This window comes from Branchiostoma belcheri, unplaced genomic scaffold, assembly GCF_001625305.1.
Source record: "Branchiostoma belcheri isolate BF01 breed outbred unplaced genomic scaffold, Haploidv18h27 scaffold252, whole genome shotgun sequence".
Lineage (NCBI taxonomy): Eukaryota > Metazoa > Chordata > Leptocardii > Amphioxiformes > Branchiostomatidae > Branchiostoma > Branchiostoma belcheri.
Genome location: NW_017803857.1, coordinates 228015 through 248156, shown reverse-complemented (window position 1 = coordinate 248156; position 20142 = coordinate 228015). Strand labels below are relative to the sequence as shown.

General features: G+C 43.2%; 1 protein-coding gene across 1 annotated transcript in view; it reads left to right on the top strand.

Moving 5' to 3' along the window:
- Positions 1-268: 268 nt before the first annotated feature.
- LOC109471660 (gastrula zinc finger protein XlCGF57.1-like) overlaps positions 269-20142 on the top strand; it is a gene marked incomplete at its 3' end in the record, with an annotated part of 92047 nt that continues 72173 nt past the window's right edge. The window contains exons 1-4 of the mRNA XM_019770997.1: positions 269-378; positions 5067-5192; positions 5407-6033; positions 11457-11724. Coding sequence (XP_019626556.1) covers positions 5090-5192; positions 5407-6033; positions 11457-11724 — 998 coding nt within the window. The remainder of the gene's footprint in view (positions 379-5066; positions 5193-5406; positions 6034-11456; positions 11725-20142) is intronic.

The window sequence follows — 20142 nt, the reverse complement described above, 5'->3', positions numbered from 1 at the left end:
CTGGCCCTTGCCTTAGGCCCGTGTACATTTGTTGGGTAACCATTTAATGTAGAATCATGATATTTTGAACTAAATTGACAGTCTAGAAGGTAGATTACCTTGTCAATACATATTTTTTGTGACCTAAAACACAGGCCGGTGAGTTCTAGTGGCTTTTTTTCTGTCACAAATTATTCCCAACTACCAGCCTTTGCTGCAAGGCCCGTGTACATTTGTTGGGTAATCAAGTAACAAGACTTGACCTCTGACCGGGGTCACGGCATCGCGACTTCCTGTCCCGCAGGGACGCGGCATCTTGAGCAGTTTTCCGTTTTTGGAGGAGTTTTGCAGTGATTCAACAGGCGACTCGGCCCGGACTGTGTATCAACTAACTTCCAGGTAGGAAAAGTCGGCATGTAGTTGGTATTCAGAGGTTTCACTGTATGAAAAACCACGTTTCCAAGAGTTTCCAGTCCCGCACACGCCCGTGAAATTCGCCGTGTCCTGGTCGCGTCCATGGATTTCCGGGCTCCGCGTGTACGGCCCCGGATATTTCCTTACACTCCCGGATTCGTGCTGGCCGTGCACGTGCACGGAAATTTACGCCCCGCACACTTGGCGTGTGTTGGGGAGTGGCTAACAATAAGGGGTAATTAGGTACTGCGTGTATTCATGTTTCTGGTGATAATTACTTGAACCAAAGTTGCCAGCACTTTAATCTAAGCAAATTAGATATAGAATGATCAAGGATTGTTAATACAACATTTGAACCTATGCGTCCTTGGCTTGATTTATCGTGATGTCGTCCATACGACAAAGCACATTTGAGCGTAGGGCGCCCCGTCGCTGGGGTTATATGACCTACTCGGTCAAAATGACCTAAATCTACACTCCGGTCTAAATCTGAATTTTTATTTGGAAATAATAGTTTATCCGTGAGGTTCATTACCATGATGTAATCAAACGCTTGACTAAAGGGGTTTGAACTAACATGACCTGATCAGTTTGTTATGATTTTTAGGTACATGTATGGGTAATAATATGCAAGCTTTACATTGTAGTTCGGTCGATGTGTATTGCGATGTGTCTGACATGGCGTCCGTTTATGTGAATAGCCTTTGTGTAAACAAAGGGAGAACTCACAGCGTCCCCACGCCTGGTAAAATACTGAAATCCAGCAAAACAAGTCAACCCTCATGACATTAATTGTGGATTTTGGATACATTTACAAAGAGTAAGGTTATGTTGGAGTTGAAGTGCGGTTTTATTTCACTTAGTGAGCTACAAGTTGTGTAATTCTAGAACGAATAAAGCCATGTAATCATGACGAATTAGAATTATGAAGATCATTTGTCTGCCTTGAAATAAATACATTCACACAATCAGAAACATCCTATCATCCAAGTGTTCAGACTGCACAGGCGATTTAACTTAAAACCTATAATATAAAAACAAGATGGTTGTAGTATTGAACGCGATCACGTGATTATATGACTGACGACCAATCCTACCTCGCTCTCGCCGGGACCAGCCAATAAGAGACGCGATGCTTTGTTTTGGTGGGTCGTTTAAATCTTGCTTTGTCACAACGACGGTTTGCTTTTTCAAAACACGTTTGTCTCGGCTTGCAAAGATTACTAGTATGTTCCTGAACTAAAATGGCGTCAAACATTCCGTTACTTCGTTTTCGCAACGGAAGAAATGACTCTACTACATTGAAAGGACAACACCGCAACGAACCAGCAAACCGACAGGAGGAAGGGTAAGCTAAAACAAGGATACTATTATATATACGGCACTATCGTTACATATATCTTAAACATGTTGTTTAAAAACCGTGGCTAAGTTGTGCCTACGGCAGAAATATTTATTTTGGCAAGAAGTGTACACTATTTTTTTACTGATTAATAACATGGTTTATTATTTCTACTTAGAAGTACATCGATATAGTTTGTATGTTGCTCAGAACATATGTACTTTTTTCAGGCGCGGATTTGGGATACTTTGAGACGATTTGAAGAAACTTTATCGCCAGGCTGTCGAGAGCTCAGAAAAGAAAGAAAGAAAAGCGACTGCAGTCACACAGAAGAGGGTGAGTCTATGCAAATGTATATCTTTGCATACGAAGGCCGACAAGGCTCTTGACAATTTGAATTGTTTTCATTACCGAGGGAAATGTTGTGTTTGTATTGTTCCCATGATTACAATGAAAAGAAACAAGTAGACGTTGATGCTTGATGAATGGAGCCTTTTCATCTGGACAAAATTGTTGCTGTCTGACGTTAAAAACATTCGTTAAAAATGATAAATGACTTCTCCTCGAAATGTGTCCATACAGACGTCCGCATCTTTGCCAGGCTTGTTTATAAAACGTCTAGTACATGTACACGTAACTTCAAATGAAATTCAAAAATGCCTTCGTACTTTTGACTTAGTATTTTCGTTTTTCCATGTCCTGCAGGCCAGGCTGGAGGCAAACAGGCAGACTGCACACCCAGGCTCAGATCTAAAGGCGAGGGGTGCTGTGTTAAAGCGCCCGGCAGGCTCCGACGACCCAGGCCGGCCCCGCTGCACTCCCGCCCGGGGTGCACCCCGCGCCCAGCACGCCGCTCCGGCCTGACTGCGATCACAACCGACACCAACACCACGCCATCCCGCAGACAGACATGGGGCAGTTTGTCCTTCCAGGATGAAAACATTTCCCTATGGTCCCCTGAAGCAAGGGGGGGGGGGCATACCTCCTGGCCTTCAATCTACAACTAAGCCTCATTTTGTAGAGGCGACAACGCAAACTTTACGAAACCGACAGCTTGTCTTTAACGACATTGTAAATTGAATACGTGTTCATGTAATTAATTTCTGAGCAAATGATCTTTTTTTGTAATGACGTGATATTGTTTTCTGCCAAGCCTCATTTAACTTCATGTTAGGTCTGCCATTATGTTTTTGCTACACGTACATGTATTTTGAAGAACTTTGTTTGAGGCCTTCTTTGTTTATTGAAAATTTAGTCTTTTGACTGTTTATGTAAGCGCCATTCACTTTCATGATCTAAGGGCTATTTTCCTCTTTTAACCTGATGATATGTCAGTATTAGTTACTTTTTGACATTTTTTGCTAAAATGGACTTCTATTTGGAGGTGACTGTGATGAGATGTAATGTTAGTTTACTTTTTAAAGTTAGAGAAATCTGTTAATTACTAGTAATTTCTGAGTTTACACCGGGTCCAACGATTTTAAAAGTCTAGTCCCTGGAAGGCTAGTTCGGGAAAAAGCTATTGTTTCTATGTTTCGGCTACACATTTTTGTAAAGTACCAGGTTACATTATTGTATAGTGTTAGCATAGTGCATAACGTGTATACACTATACATAGAGCGTTATTTTTGTCAGTCTGTAAATGGCGATCCTGTTTATACCAATAAAACGATGAATGAAGTATAAACATGTATTCCTTTTTTTTATGAATGAAATGTGTTCCTAAAACATCGAAATGTGTCCCGGGAGCGGGGGAAGCGATTTCTCGGGAGCCGGGCAGCGAAGCCCCGGGAGCAGGAAGGGGGGTCCCCGTAGTGGGTGCAGTGGGGTCCCGAGAACGGGAACAGCAGGGCCCCGGGAATGGGAGCAACGGGTCCCGGGAACGGGAGCAACCGGTCCCGAGAGCGGGGCGGGTTTTGGCCGGGGGGGGGTGTAGTACCGGCATGTCCGACCCGTACACGGCGAATTTCCGCTGCGGTGTGGAGAATAATTAGGTGATAATTGCCGCTAAATTATGCATATTCCAGCAACGCACGGAGCGGTGCACGGCCATTTCCTGCCGTGTACGGGGATGTACAGGGATCGTGTCCGGGCATATAACGTCCAGTACACGACCTGCACACAAAAAGTGGTTCATTTCCGGGAGTGTACAGGACATGTACGGGACTGGACACGTTTCGTGTGCAGGTCGGAAACCCCCGGGTTCTACCGGAAACCTAAAATATCCGGGAAAGTGTGCGGCAATTTCTCACACGAAAACTAGGGATTTTGTGCCGTGTTTGTAGAGTTGGCAAACAACGGTTCGTACTATTTGTGTGGCGGCGTGGGTTTGGGCCGTTCTACGTGTGATCTGGGTCGTGCTGTTTATAATTCAGTCAAGGAGCTTCAAATATCCTTGTTTCAGTGCAGCTGTGCGAAGAATTGTCGTAGTGTGGATGTGGAATTGTCAGAGAAATTTCTAGATTGTCCGTTGGAATGTTTGGCTCTCAAATTACAATGTTTATGGAAGTTAGCAGCTACTGCCTGGAATTTGATAACGTAAACAGAGAGTGAGGGTCGGTAGGGGGTTACGAGATTGTGTTGTGTGTCGCATTTAAGATTAGCAAAAATATTCTCGCAATCCAGTGGGCAATTTTACAGACTGAAAAGGATATTCACTGTTATGAAGGGATTCTTGTGTTGGTGATGAGGAAAGTGTAAATCTAAGACTAAGCTAATCTTGAGTATACTGTAAACCCCTACGCGAGTCCCGACAAATTCTCACATCTGGATTCCATTCCGCCCTGACGCCAGACGGGAGAGTGTGAAAACATCGGGACGGTTCATTAATGATGGGAGGGTGTGGTGAACTTTGAATCTCTTAGCGAAACAGAGAAAAACATTTGCTATATATCAAATTGACACGACAGTATTATTGGCAGTTGAGTATCCATACACGCCTGAAGTATGGGTGGCAAAAATATTCAAAACGAACGCCTACAAGCACGTCAAAAATAAGTCGAAGCCCACATCCATTGCAAGAAAAGTATGTAGGCCAAGGGGCAGTTACTAACTGATGCAATGTTACTCTCAAAGACCCTGCATAGTATCAGTAACATACATACAGCAAAGACAGCTCACTGTTAGCCTGTATTTTGATTTACGGTTTTAGTTTTGCTATTTGTTTAAGTAAATTGTACAGATGATCCTAGGCATTTGTTTACATGCCCTATGTACAATCTGAACTAAGGCAATATTGTACTTCTACTCAACTATATAATATATTATGAAGTACTACACAACTAATACATATTGCAGCATGCTTATACATTGTTTGATTTTTTTTTTACAGAGGTTGATCCAGCTCTCGTAGACATGGCAACAACAGGCAGCATGGAAGGTTTGGATGACGTTATGAGAGGATTAGCAGGGGGTTCTGCCAACACCGTTTCCTCCTCGCAAGGAGGATCAGCAGGGGGTTCTGCCGACACCGCTTCAACCTGGCAAGGAGGATCAGCAGGGGGTTCTGCCGACACCGTTTCCAACTGGCAAGGAGGATCAGCAGGGGGTTCTGCCGACGCCGTTTCCACCTGGCAAGGAGGATCAGCAGGGGGTTCGGCCAACACCGTTTCCACCTGGCAAGGAGGATCGAGCAGGGGGTTCTTCCAACACCATCTCCACCTGGCAAGGAGAAAGCTGTGAGGAGTCTGGAACCGGGAGGCAGGACAAAGGTGTGAAAGTGTTCAGATGTGAGGAGTGTGCCAAGCAGTTCAGGTATCTTAGTGATCTGAAGATTCACATGCGTACTCACACTGGTGAGAAACCCTACAGGTGTGAGGAGTGCGGTAGGCAGTTCAGTCGGCTGGGTGATGTGAAGAGACACATTCAGACCCACACAGGTGAGAAACCCTACAGGTGTGAGGAGTGCAGCAGGCAGTTCAGTCGGCTGGGTCATCTGAAGACTCACATGCGGACTCACACAGGGGAGAAACCCTACAGGTGTGAGGAGTGTGGCGGCCAGTTCAGTTCGCTTGGTCATCTAAAGACCCACATTCGGACTCACACTAGAGAGAAACCCTACAGGTGTGAGGAGTGTGGCAAGCAGTTCAGTCGGCTGGGTGATCTGAAGACTCACATGCGGACTCACACTGGAGAGAAACCCTACAGGTGTGAGGATTGTGGCAGGCAGTTCAGTCAGCTGTGTAATCTGAACACTCACATGCGGACTCACACAGGAGAAAAACCGTACAGTTGTGAGGAGTGCGGCAGGCAGTTCAGTAAACTGAGTGATATGAAGAAGCACATCCGAACTCACACCGGTGAGAAACCCTACAGGTGTGAGGAGTGTGGAAGGCAGTTTAGTCGGTTGGATCATCTAAAGTCTCACATGCTGACTCACACTGGGGAGAAACCCTACAGGTGTGAGGAGTGTGGAAGGCAGTTTAGTCGGTTGGATCATCTAAAGTCTCACATGCTGACTCACACTGGGGAGAAACCCTACAGGTGTGAGGAGTGCAGCGGGCAGTTTAGTCAGCTGGGTAATCTGAAGACTCACATGCGGACTCACACAGGAGAAAAACCCTACAGATGTGAAGAGTGCGGCAAGCACTTCAGTGATCTGGGTGAAGACTCACATGCGGACTCATACAGGAGAGAAACCCTACATATGTGAGGAGTGCGGCAGACAGTTTAGTCAGCTGGGTAGTCTACAGAATCACATGCGGACTCACACCGGGGAGAAACCCTACATGTGTGGGGAGTGCGGCAGGCAGTTTAGTCGGCTGGGTAATCTGAAAAAACACATTCAGATACACACAGGGGAGAAACCCTACAGATGTGAGGAGTGCGGCAGGCAGTTTAGTCGTCCAGATCATCTGAAGAGCCACTTGCGGACTCACATAGAGAAAAAAAAACCTACAGGAGTGAGGACCGTGGTGTGCTGTTTAGCGCCACAATTTGAAAATCTCTTTGGTGGAAACTCATGAGTCATGTGCATGGAAGTAAGAAAGTATATCGGTAAAGAGTTCACTATCAAGTCATCAAAAATGGTTGGTTTAGTTAATCTCCTTGTTTATTTCGACAATCCCTTTCTTTTGCAAACATCCCTCTAGTTATACATGATATATTAACACAGTGTCCTTAGTCATGATAGAATGAATATTACGAGAGATCCAACTCGAAAATTGATGATCCAAGGATTTACAGTTTATTTTGTTTAGTAATTTTTAGCATGTTGACTCTTTATCTTAGTTTACACAAATATATGTATTTGTAAAGCCGTTACAAAATATGTAGTTCTAAAAGAAGTTTACTAACATGTAGTCAATACTAAAACCTTTGTTTTTTCTTTAATTCGTTTTAAAATGTTGTACAGCACTTACGGTATTATTCTCTTAGGTCTATATTTACATTGTTGTTCGGTTGGGTAAAGCCTTACATAATAGTTTGTTGTTATTTGTATCGCATTAACCTTGATGGTATCGATTAACAATGTACATAATCAGTAACTAACATCGGGAAGTGATTGTTCACTTGAGTTAGGTTTTGATGAATATACTAGTTTCGTTGCCCTGTAAAGGTTTTCTTGACAAGGTGTGTACCCATAATTTCTGTTTACTAAATTATATCTATTGACTAGTTTCCATTCAATGTCTTGTATTTTTTAGAGGATATTAATTTTAGATTGAAGGTATCAGGGTCCTTTTATGAAGATTACATGAAAATATATCTCGAGAAAACAATTCCCGGGTCCACACGGACCGATGTGTCCCTTGACAGGTCTTCGGCATACTGAACATCGCCTACGCGGCTTCTTGAAGCCCCAATGCTGCTCCATGAGGAGAAAACGATGATTTTTTGAAGAGCGAACAAAAAAACGTGGCTGTGGGAGCCAAAATAAAAATAAAGAGGCCGTCACGTGAGGTTGGGTCACGTGGTGTAGGGCCAGAACAAATCAATTTCGTGTATCTAATCACAAAAAATGATCCTGAAGGAGACATTTTTTCTAGTAAATTCTTACTTGATACTTCCTTTATGTAGCTGAATTTATTTTCGGAAACATTGTTAAAGATACATGCTCAAAGAACATGACGTAATTGTTTTCCCTTAGTTAGACAACCGTTCACACTTGTTGGGTAATCAGGTAGCGAGACTTGACCTCCTAACCCCATCCCGGCTGGGTAGTACTTCCGGGTCACGGCATCGCGCCTTCCTGTCCCACAAGGACGCGGCATCTTGAGCAGTTTTCCGTCTTTGGAGGAGTTTTGCAGCGATTCAACAGGCGACTCGGCCCGAATGTGTATCAACTAACTTCCAGGTAGGAAAAGTCGGCATGTAGTTGGTATTCAGGGGTTTGTAGAGTTGGCAAACAACGGTTCATGATATTTGTGTGGCGGCGTGCGTTTGGGCCAGTGTGCGTGTGATCTGGGCCGTGCCGTTTATAATTACCTTCGCCAAGAAGGTTATGTTTTCAGTAGCGTTTGTCTGTGTGTGGGTGTGTTTGTGTGTGTGTGTGTGTGGTTTAGCAAGATAACTCGAGAAGCAGTGGATGGATTGGAATGAAACTTGGTAGGTGGGTAGGTCTTCATGAGACCTAGAAATGATTAGATTTTGGGCCCCCTGACGGCTTTCCTAGGTACTGCAGCAGAACTTCCGGTTTTGATATCTCGTGATCTAGACATGCTAGGGTCACGAATTTTGGATGGCAGATAGCTCTTGGGATAGGGAAGAAGTGACATGAGTTTGGGTCCCCTAGCGGCTTGTTCTGGAACTGCAGGAGCATTTGTTGAAAATTTTTCGAAGGAGGATAATTCAAGAACCGGTTGACGGATTGTCGTGATTTTTGGTATGTAGGTAGTTGAAGTGATGCTTGACATGATAAGATGACAGTTATGCAAATCAGAAGCTAATTTGCATAATTAATGAGGAAATTCTATAAATCTGCTTTGTTCGATAATAGAACTATGAAACACTTGTGACATCACTTGTGAGAACGAGAAAAAACATCTGAGGATATAGATTATGTGAATGAGGACCTAATTTGCATAATAAATGGCAAATTTTTATTATTTCATGGTTGTAAATGCTGGGAATTTCATACTTGCCACATTTGGAAGTTAAGTGAAGGTGAACATCAACAAACATAATTTATTCAAATCATGGCCTAATTTGCATAATTTATGAGGAAGTGCTATAATAGCATTTTTGTTAAGATAAGGCTGTCATTATTGGGTGGAGAATATGATCAGCTGATATAATCCATGCAAATGGGGCTCTTATTTACAAAATCAATGATTAAAATTGTATAATTTGTCAACCACAAGGGTTAACATCATTTGGCGAAGGTATGAGATCGTGGAACTCTTGTTCAGGCAATGAGATTCAAACATTTGAAGCTCCTTGTTTCGGTGCAGCTACGGAAAGCAATGGAGTAGTGTGGATGTGGAATTATCTGACAAATTTCTAGATTCTACGGCTGAATGCTTAAGCTTGGCTCTAAAATATCGAAGTTAGGAGCTGCCGCTTAAAAGTTGATAACGTAAACAGTGTGAGGACCGGTAGGGGGTTACGAGATTATGTTGTGTATCGCATTAAAAATTAGCAAAAATATTCTGGTATTACAGTGTGCAATTTGACGAACCGAAAACAGAATTCACTGTTATGAAGGTATTCTGGTGTTGGTGATGAGGAAAGCGTAAATCTTAGACTAGGCTGATACTTAGTATACTGTAAACCCAAACGCGAGCCACACCCAAATTATTTTTCTCACTATCTAGATTCCATGTAATCTCCAAGCAGATCTTTCGGTGGCAAGACAGTATCCATTGGCCAGAGGAGTGTCCATTAGCCACCGAAGTTCTTACGTTTATAAGTACTGGCGGGAAATTTCACTCACGGCTGTACTTATAAACGCCAGTACTTATAAACGTAAGAACCACTGACGGGCCGTGAGGTAGGGGTAAACTTTTGAATGGGAAGGATTTGTGCAACGCCACTTGGCAGAAAGGTGGTCCAGAATGTTTGCCGGAGCATGGGCTACTTTAAATTTGGCGGCACAGCCTTTATTGTTATTTTGCAGACGATTTTCGTGTCGACTGTGAGCTGTGCCGCCATTGGGGGCTAAGCAGAAGGACGGGGGCAAAGCAGAATTGCGCCGGGGGCGTAGAGGAACGACGGGGGCGAAGCAGATTTTTTGCGGGGGCGAAGCAGAACGGGGCGGGGGCGAAGCAGAACGGCGGGGGCGAAGAGGAAGGAGTTTCATGGGGGTGCTTAGGGTGTGATGAACTTTGAATCTCATAGCGAAACACAGGGAATTAGACTAGAAACATCTCTTGACTTCAACTTATGGCACTTTGGTATCATTGGCAGTTGCACGTCAACAATACGCCCTTAGGCCTTGCATGAAAAGTATAAAAGCCATGGGACAGTTCACTAACTGTTGCAATTTTACTCTCAAATTCAAAGACCCTGCATAGCATCAGTAACAACATACAGCAAATACAGCTCACTATTTACCCAGCTTCAGTTTTTCAATTTCTATGGATGACATCAGTACGTGCATTAATTTTCGCCTGATTTTGGACAAAAAAATTATTTCCTTCTGACAGTGGTCAACATAGTGAAAATGGGTAAAGATTACTCTCCAAGCAGAGGTTGTGGGGGAATAATCGTTACCTTTTTTATATATGGCCGTTTTTTCTTTTTCGCTACCCCCACCAACCACCGCCGGTCTCTGGCTAATGGATACTGCCCGCCCTGGTCAATTTGATACTGTCTTTTTGCCACAGAAAGGCATCTGCTTGGAGATTAGGCAAAGATGTCTGTTGCCATGCCAGATCGTGGATGGCAGGTATGCCAGATAAATATTAAGAGAGGAGACAAGACAAGGCCCCGACTTAATGTTTTGTCTTTGAGCAGTGATGTATTTTCTGCCTTTTACATGTATATTTGATGATGGCTGTGTATATATGTGATGTTCCCACTGAATCAAAACCATTTGTAAAAGTATTAAAAACTTTTTTCAAAGTTGTTTCAGTGAGAAATGGATGATGTAATAGTTGGCAGTAAAATTAGCACAATATAGGTATCACCACAAGGTTTATGATGTCAAAATTTGAAAATGTAGGAATTCTTGTTATTTTGACCCGCCTTGTTTTTTATTCCAACGCTCGCATTAGATTTGGAGTCTGTGGAGGATGTCATCCATAAGATTTACTTGCTGTGGCCTTAATAACTTTTACTGAAAATGAGCATTTGTTTATACGCCCATGATTACTATACAGTAGTACATTGCTATAGTATACTACTACTCAACTGTACATTTTTCAGAATGTTGAGATGTTTTCACTTGTTTAATTTTTTACAGAGGTTGATCCAGCTCTCGTTGACATGGCAACAACAGACAGCATAGAAGATTTAGATGACGTCATGAGAGGATCAGCAGAGGAATCTGCCAACACCGTTTCCACCTGGCAAAGAGGGTCAAAAAGGGTTTCTGCCAACACCGTTTCCACCTGGCAAAGAGGATCAGCAGGGGGTTCTGTCAACACTGTTTCCACCAGGCAACAAGGATCAGCAGGGGGTTCTGCTAACTATGTTTTAATCTGGCAAGGAGAAAGCTGTGAGCAGTCTGGAGAGGAAACTGGTAGGCAGGACAAAGGTGTGAAGGTGTGAAGGTGTGAGGAGTGTGGCAAGCAGTTTAATTGTCTTAGCATTCTTAGGACACACATGCTAACTCACACAGGAGAGAAACCCTACAAGTGTGAGGAGTGCGGCAGGCAGTTCAGTCAGCAAGGTAGTCTGAAGAGACACATGCGGACTCACACTGGGGAGAAACCCTACATGTGTGAGGAGTGTGGCAAGCAGTTCAGTCAGCTGGGTAGTATGAAGATACGCATGCGAACTCACACTGGTGAGAAACCCTACAGGTGTGAGGAATGCAGCAGACAATTTATTGAGCTCGGAAATCTAAAGAAACACATGCAGACCCACACAGGGGACAAACCCTACAGGTGTGGGGAATGCGGCTGGCCATTTAGTCGGCTGGGTAATCTGAAGACACACATCCGGGCTCACACTGGTGAGAAACCCTACAGGTGTGGGGAATGCAGTAGGCAGTTCAGTCGGCTGGATGATCTGAAGACTCACATGCGGACTCACACTGGTGAGAAACCGTACACATGTGGGGAGTGCAGAAGGCAGTTCAGTCGGCTAGGTCATCTAAAGATTCACATGCGGACTCACACTGGGGAGAAACCCTACTTGTGTGAGGAGTGTGGCAGGCAGTTCAGTCAGCTGGGTAGTCTGAAGACTCACATGCGAACTCATACTGGAGAGAAATCCTACAGATGTGAGGAGAGCGACAGGCAGTTCAGTCGGCTGAATGATCGGAAGACTCACATGCGGACTCGCACAGGAGAAACCCATAAGAACTGAAAACTGGCTTGCTGTTTAGCACCACAAGTTATGAGACAATTTGATGCACAATCTGAGAACCTTTTTGTACAAGATGTACAAAGACACTACATGGAGGCGAGAAAGCCTACAGGTTGGATGTGATGATAGCAGTGTAGGAAGTTCACAGGAAGACTATGATAATAGCAAAACTGTTTGTTTATTAGTCCCTGTTATTCCTGTTGCTTTTTACTTTGAAAGATAATCCCCTTTTACTTATTATTTAAAGCCAATACAAAATATAACTTATATTTTTGTCTTAAGTGTACTCGGTGTAACATGCAGCAAATGTAATTAGTGTTAATATGTTGTATTTTGTTGTTTTTAGCATGTTGACTCTTTATCTTTTCCTTGTTACTAACAAGGAAAAGATAAAGAGTCAACATGCTAAAAACAACAAAATACAACATATTAACACTAATTACATTTGCTGCATGTTACACCGAGTACACTTAAGACAAAAATATAAGTTATATTTTGTATTGGCTTTAAAAGCTAACATTGTTAGCTTTTAAAGCCAATACAGCACCTAGGTTAGCATTAGGTTTCTATGGATGTACATAAAAGAACATAGTGTAACAACAAACGCAAACAGCAATAAATCTCTCCCTGTTCTGATTCTTTCCTTTCATCACATCTTCTCATTACATTTTGCGTCAATGTCGTGACACTCTGATCATAATACAGAAGCAAAATTTTTGGTAACATTTTTTCCAGTAACAGTCCAAAATAAAATAGCTTAGGGGGGCCTAAGTGACAGTGCATCTGTAAATCTGTGTCAAACCCTTTCGAGGTATAAAAAGAAGTAGTACTGAGATTCTTTTGTACTCTAGACCAAATTGATTTCTAGTATTAAAAAATGTTCGTTTATCTAGAACAATGTCCCTCTGACGAAGACATGAGATCTCCGACCTGTAGTTTAATTTGAAAAACTCCAAGTCCATTGTGACGCAATATGGCGGACAATTGTGACGCAATAGGGCAGAGATACGCAGACACGCAAATTTAATTATTCAGTAGGGAGAACGTCACGTGTGCAGCAGGCCCCAGCTGTATCTCTAGCGCAGTTTCGCCAGTGTGGGGAGGGCTACAGCCGTACCGGCGTTTTCTCGACGATTTTAGGTGCAAAAACGTCAACTTTTAAACTATATTCACTGTATTTGGGTGGCTCTTATTTCTGCGGACCAGGAAAGGCACCGTAGTGGTAACAATTGTTCATGGCTTACCGGTTAACGTTAACAAAAGAACATAGAAAGCTATACATGTATTGTTGTGATATATCATACTCAATGCTATACCGAAATGTATTGTCATTCTGCCAACCCCTCACCCCCTCCAAAAGCCGACGTATTGGTACCGACCGTGGTATGTACATTAGCCTCCTGTGCAGACTTATCTAGCGGTATGCGTGTGTTTCTATCTGCGTGGTGGTTTCTTGTCAATGGTAGAGCTGTCTGGGGGTACAGAAATGTACCTGTATCGACCGCTAAGCTTAGCTATCCCTCCGATACATACATACAGTCCTCCGAGCGCTCATTGAAACAGATGCAGGCCTCTAGAAAAGTCCGTACAGAAGGCTAGGTGTACATGTACTGCAAACTCATAGTGCCTCAGTAATATTAATAACCTCGATTACTTAATGGTAATCGTTCCTAGGGTGCCACGCCCCCATGGATGGGTAGGGGGCGCTGCACTGACGTCAGGGCATGTGACGTCAGGTGAGAACAAAAATCTCCAGGTCGAAAATCAGGGACTGGTTTTGTGGCTATCTAAGAGTAAAAAACGAGCTATGACGCAACCGCATTGTACTTTCTAACATTCCGCTTCGTGCCGAGCATATTGAGAATCGTGGTCGAACTGCTAACAAAAATACGTACTGATTTAGCCTCCAACAGGCCTTCCCATTAACCCTTGTTCTGCTGGCATATTTTACAGTGTCAATTTGTGTCAATATTTTCAACTCACGAAATCCAGACTTTCTTTGCCCTGTAGTGGCGTCTACAGTTACTTCCGCATTCGTTGCGTTTTGCTGCGATGTGATGCGTTCGAGAAATACCCCTAAATCGCACATATATTGATATACGGGACGCTATATAGATGGGCTCCGCAGGACAAGGGTTTTGAAGGCCTTTAAAGGGCTCACTGATACGGTAGAAGTCGGGAAAAGTAGCCTAAGGATTAATAATTTGCCAGGAGCCCCGGAGAGGGATCTGGGGTAAGGGTAACATTGCGTCTCGGGTAAATGGACTTTATTGTGGCCAAACTCACCGGGCAAGTTAATCATTCTCCGACTGCCAACGTTGCTATTGTTATTTGTGGTCCGGGGTAGCCTGGTATCCAGTCTTACGTGGTAGGGGCGGGTTTTCCTCAACCCAACAGCCGCAATCACGTAAGACTGGATACAAGGCTAGGCCCAGGGCCTACTGTTAGTGTACTGGAGACTGCTTGCTACTCTCCAAGCAGAGGTTGGTTGGGGGCGACAAAAAAAAAACGAGGCATATATAAAACGGTGACGATCTTCCCCCACCAACCTCTGCTTGGAGAGTAACTGCTTGCATGGTACGTTGTGTTATGTATGCCCCAGGGCTCCAGTGTAAAGCAGTTGTTACACCACAGAAGTAGGCTACCCTGGGTATAATACCGCGGAAATAAATGATTGAATACACCTTACTTTATTCAAACCATCTTCCTGTCCTTGTGTAATGGTTCTTATTGCCTTCACAGCCCCCATAGCCTGGTTACCAAACCATATTATAAGGCTTCCCAGTCCTACAGCCCCTCCGCTATTTTTTGGATAGGATGTAGGACTCCGGTCCGAGCTATAATAGGTTTGGTAACCAGGCTACAGCCCCCACGTTCTTAGCTGCTACCTACCGAAAGACTCAAAACCTTGCAATGGTTGACTGGGACGTCACTATAGGAAGAACTGAATATACAAAAAAAATCACCAATGTCAAAATCTTTTCGTTACCAACGTCGCAACCAATTCTAAAATTTCGGTGAGGAAAGTTTAGAGACATTAACAAAGTATATGAAAATAAATCATTGGCATTGTCGTAATGATTCTATTTGCGTAACACCATAGGGAATTTTCATCGAATCCAGAACGCCGAATGCCCCATCCAGACCCTCTAGTAAAACTTACTTCCGGGTTAGTTTCATCGAAAATATAAACCCCCTTACAGGCCCCTCTTAAAGCGTTTTTCTTGGTTTCGCCGAACACGGAATGCCTTCCGGTTAGTCCCGTTCCCAGGGTACTGCAAGGAAGTAATGACGTCATAGACGCTCCCGTTGCTCTCTTCCCAGCGACCTGCGTACCAGCGTTTCGATGGGCGGGTGGTATACAGTAAGCCGGGTCACGCTAATCGTGCGAAAGACGTGGGTCTATGTAGTCGTAGTGCTTATGCATTTATACCCCAGATTTTGTGCAATCTTAATTTTATAAAATTCTAAAACTCATAAATTATTATGAGAGAACCGACGAAATGGATTAAAAGTCTTATGATCCTCGGGTTTGGGTAAAGCCACGTGTACTTGGTTACATGTATAGATTATGATCTCTAAGCCGATCTTATGGTGCAATTTTGTATTGTATTTTCTATCAGAAATAAGTCCTACGGTGATCCATACCATTAGTATTTGACACCCAAATCTATCAACATTAGGCGCAAGATGATCAAAATAAAATTGATATTGTAATCAAAACAAAGACCTTTTCAAGAAAATGCACAATATAAAAAATCTATCCCTGACGTTGAACGAAGTGGACCAGGGTTTCGTTCTATGGTTTCAGGTAATACTATTCACCGCTTCTACGATGATCATGATGATCAACACTAAAATCTGTGTTTAAGACTTTGTGGTGCCCGGCAATGCTGCCATGTAAAGGGTATTGATCGGCAATAAGCACTTTGCTCCTTTTGGCACGTCAATTGACCGACAGGGCGTTCACCCCTAGTAACACCGCCGCTTACTCATGCAAAGGTCGACTTTTATATTGACTTTTATTAGTTATTGGTTATACTTCCTTTAATTTGAGTCGCTGTACCGTGTTCGTTATCAGGTTCACTAGATGTACTATTATTTACTCTTTGCTACTTACCTCCTTTGTTTTGTTCTAATTAGTCATACATACGATACATATAGACCAACCCTCTGTACTCATGTCTTGTTAATAGGCCTGCAGGACGTTCACCTTAAATGACACCTCCGTCTCTATAAACAGTTGCCGGGTCTGGTTCGTGCTGGTTATGAGTTTTTAATGGAAGAATATTTGAGATTTTACGGCACGTACCTACCACTATTGCTAAGTGTGTGCAATTAAAGCATGCAGTATCGTGGTATGTTCTTTACCCGCTATACACTTAAGGGCAAAGGACCAAGGCCAATGGCAATGGCCAGTTGTATTTTGGAGACCATCTCTGTATTATTGACGTATCTGTATCTGCATAGCCGCCGGTATAACTTCAGCGTAACACACTAGCTTAAAGGACATATCGTATAGTATGCTTTTATAAGAACATTAAATCATTTGCTTCGACCAAGGGGTTACCTAGTGCAAACAAAGGTACAGTAGCATTCTGAACTGTAATGAAGACATGGGTATGTTTTGGGGTGTGAGAGGTCTAAATGTTGCTGGCGTCGTTACTATGACGTCCCCACAACAAACCCGTCTCCACAACACTAAAATGTAGTAATGTCTCATGATGACTTTTGGCCGTGTGAAGGTCTAAACCAAGCTGCCGTTACTATGACGTCGCCTCAACAAACCCGCAAAACACCGCCCGTTCCCAGGTTTGCCTCGTGTCAATCGGGTGCTCAACTTAAGTAGCACCGACGTCATAGTAACTAGGTCATTTTCCAACACATTTTATGTCCCAATCTTTGTTCCATTCTTGGCACTGAGAATCCCACATCTTGTAGAGGTTAAACAGTTCCTTGTTCTAGTAGGATGCTGTGAGTTTTTTTTTTCAAAATGAAAGGTTTCTATGTCATAACATATCAAAACAAAGATCTTAAGATGGTGTAAAATCTATCCCTGACCTTGAACTTAATCCAGTAGGGTTTCGCCTATGGGTTAAGACACTGCTATTCACCGCTTCTACGATGATCATGATACACAACACTAAAATCTGTGTTTAAGACTTTGTGGCACAGGACCGTGTTGCCATGTAAAGGGTATTGATCGGCATTAAACACTTTGTTCCTTTTGGCGCGTCAATTGAACGTCAGGGCGTTCACCCCTAGTAACACCGCCGCTTACCAGGTCTGGTTCATGCAAAGGTCGACTTTTATATTATGATGAGGTTTATTAGTTATTGCTTATGTCTCCTTTGATTTGACTCGCTGTACCATGTACGTTATCAGGTTCACTCGATGTACTATTATTTACTCTTTGCTACTTACCTCCTTTTTTTGTTCTAATTAGTCATATATACGATACATATAGACCAACCCTCTGTACTCATGTCTTGTTAATAGGCCTGCAGGACGTTCACCTTAAGTAGCACTTGCGTCTCTATAAACAGTTACCGGGTCTGGTTCGTGCAGGCAATGAGTTTTTAATGGAAGAGTTTGGAGATTTTACGGCACGTACCTACCACTATTGCTAAGTGTGTGCAATTAAAGCATGCAGTATCGTGGTATGTTCTTTACCCGCTATACACTTAAGGGCAAAGGACCAAGGCCAATGGCAATGGCCAGTTGTATTTTGGAGACCATCTCTGTATTATTGACGTATCTGTATCTGCATAGCCGCCGGTATAACTTCAGCGTAACTTAAAGGACATATCTTATAGTATGCTTTTGTGTAAGCAAAGGTACAGTAGCATTCTAAAAGGTAGTGAAGACATGGGTATGTTTTGGGGTGTGAGAGGTCTAAATGTTGCTGGCGTCGTTACTATGACGTCCCCTCAACAAACTTGTCTCCACAACACTAAAATGTAGTAATGTCTCATGATGACTTTTGGCCGTGTGAAGGTCTAAACCAAGCTGCCGTTACTATGACGTCGCCTCAACAAACCCGCAAAACACCGCCCGTTCCCAGGTTTGCCTCGTGCCGAAGTTACCGAGTCCGTGTAGCTGGTAATGCACGTGTTTGGAGAGTTTGCGCCACGCGCCGCTGGAGTCAAGTGGCTTTGCCTTCATGACGTCCTACTGAGGGGCACAGTCCACCGGTATCCAGAACTGTGCCTGCGGCAAATCTACGTCTCAGATACATAGAGACTATCTAGAACCGTGCCTGATACTAACCTGATCTATTCAGACATTGAGCTAGACAGGTACGGTTATGGATTCGCGGAGACTATAAAGAATTGTGACCCTTACCCATGCAAACATCTAACTAGGCACGGTTCTGGATACGATATAAACTTTCCGACCCTCTGTACTCATGCCATGTCATTAGGGCGGTCGGGCGTTCACCTTAAGTAGCACCTACGTCAAAGTTACTAGGTCATTTTCCAACATATTTAAGTCCCAATCTTTCTTCCATTCTTGGCACTGAGAATCCCACCCCTTTGCGAAGTTACACAGTTCCTTGTTCTAGTAGGATGCTGTGAGTTTTTTCAAAATAAAATGTCATAACATATCAAAACAAAGACCTTTAAGATGGTGTAAAATCTATTCCTGACCTTGAACTTAATCGGGTAGGGTTTCGCCGCATGACGGGATAAGACACAGCTATTCACCACTTCTAGGATGATCATGATGATCAACACTAAAATCTGTGTTTAAGACTTTGTGGCATAGGACAGTGTTGCCATGTAAAGGGTATTGATCGGCATTAACCACTTTGCTCCTTTTGGCGCGTCAATTGACCGTCAGGGGGTTCACCCCTAGTAACACCTCCGCTTACTTATGCAAAGGTTGACTTTTATATTATGATGAATTTTATTAGTTATTACTTATGTCTCCTTTGATTTGACTCATTGTACCGGTATACCGTATACGTTATCAAGTTCACTCGATGTACTATTATTTACTCTTTGCTCCTTACCTCCTTTGTTTTTTTTATTGTTCTAATTAGTCATACATACGATACATATAGACCAACCCTCTGTACTCATGTCTTGTTAATAGGCCTGCAGGACGTTCACCTTAAATGACACCTCCGTCTCTATAAACAGTTACCGGGTCTGGATCGTGCAGGCAATGAGTTTTTAATGGAAGAGTTTGGAGATTTTACGGCACGTACCTACCACTATTGCTAAGTGTGTGCAATTAAAGCATGCAGTATCGTGGTATGTTCTTTACCCGCTATACACTTAAGGGCAAAGGACCAAGGCCAATGGCAATGGCCAGTTGTATTTTGGAGACCATCTCTGTATTATTGACGTATCTGTATCTGCATAGCCGCCGGTATAACTTCAGCGTAACACACTAGCTTAAAGGACATATCTTATAGTGTGCCTTTATAAGAACATTAATTCATTTGCTTGCCAATGGGCTTAGCTAGTGCAAACAAAGGTACAGTAGCATTCTGAACTGTAATGAAGACATGGGTATGTTTTGGGGTGTGAGAGGTCTAAATGTTGCTGGCGTCGTTACTATGACGTCCCCTCAACAAACTTGTCTCCACAACACTAAAATGTAGTAATGTCTCATGATGACTTTTGGCCGTGTGAAGGTCTAAACCAAGCTGCCGTTACTATGACGTCGCCTCAACAAACCCGCAAAACACCGCCCGTTCCCAGGTTTGCCTCGTGTCAATCGGGTGCTCAACTTAAGTAGCACCGACGTCATAGTAACTAGGTCATTTTCCAACACATTTCATGTCCCAATCTTTGTTCCATTCTTGGCACTGAGAATCCCACATCTTGTAGAGGTTAAACAGTTCCTTGTTCTAGTAGGATGCTGTGAGTTTTTTTTTTTCAAAATTGAAAGGTTTCTATGTCATAACATATCAAAACAAAGATCTTAAGATGGTGTAAAATCTATCCCTGACCTTGAACTTAATCCAGTAGGGTTTCGCCTAT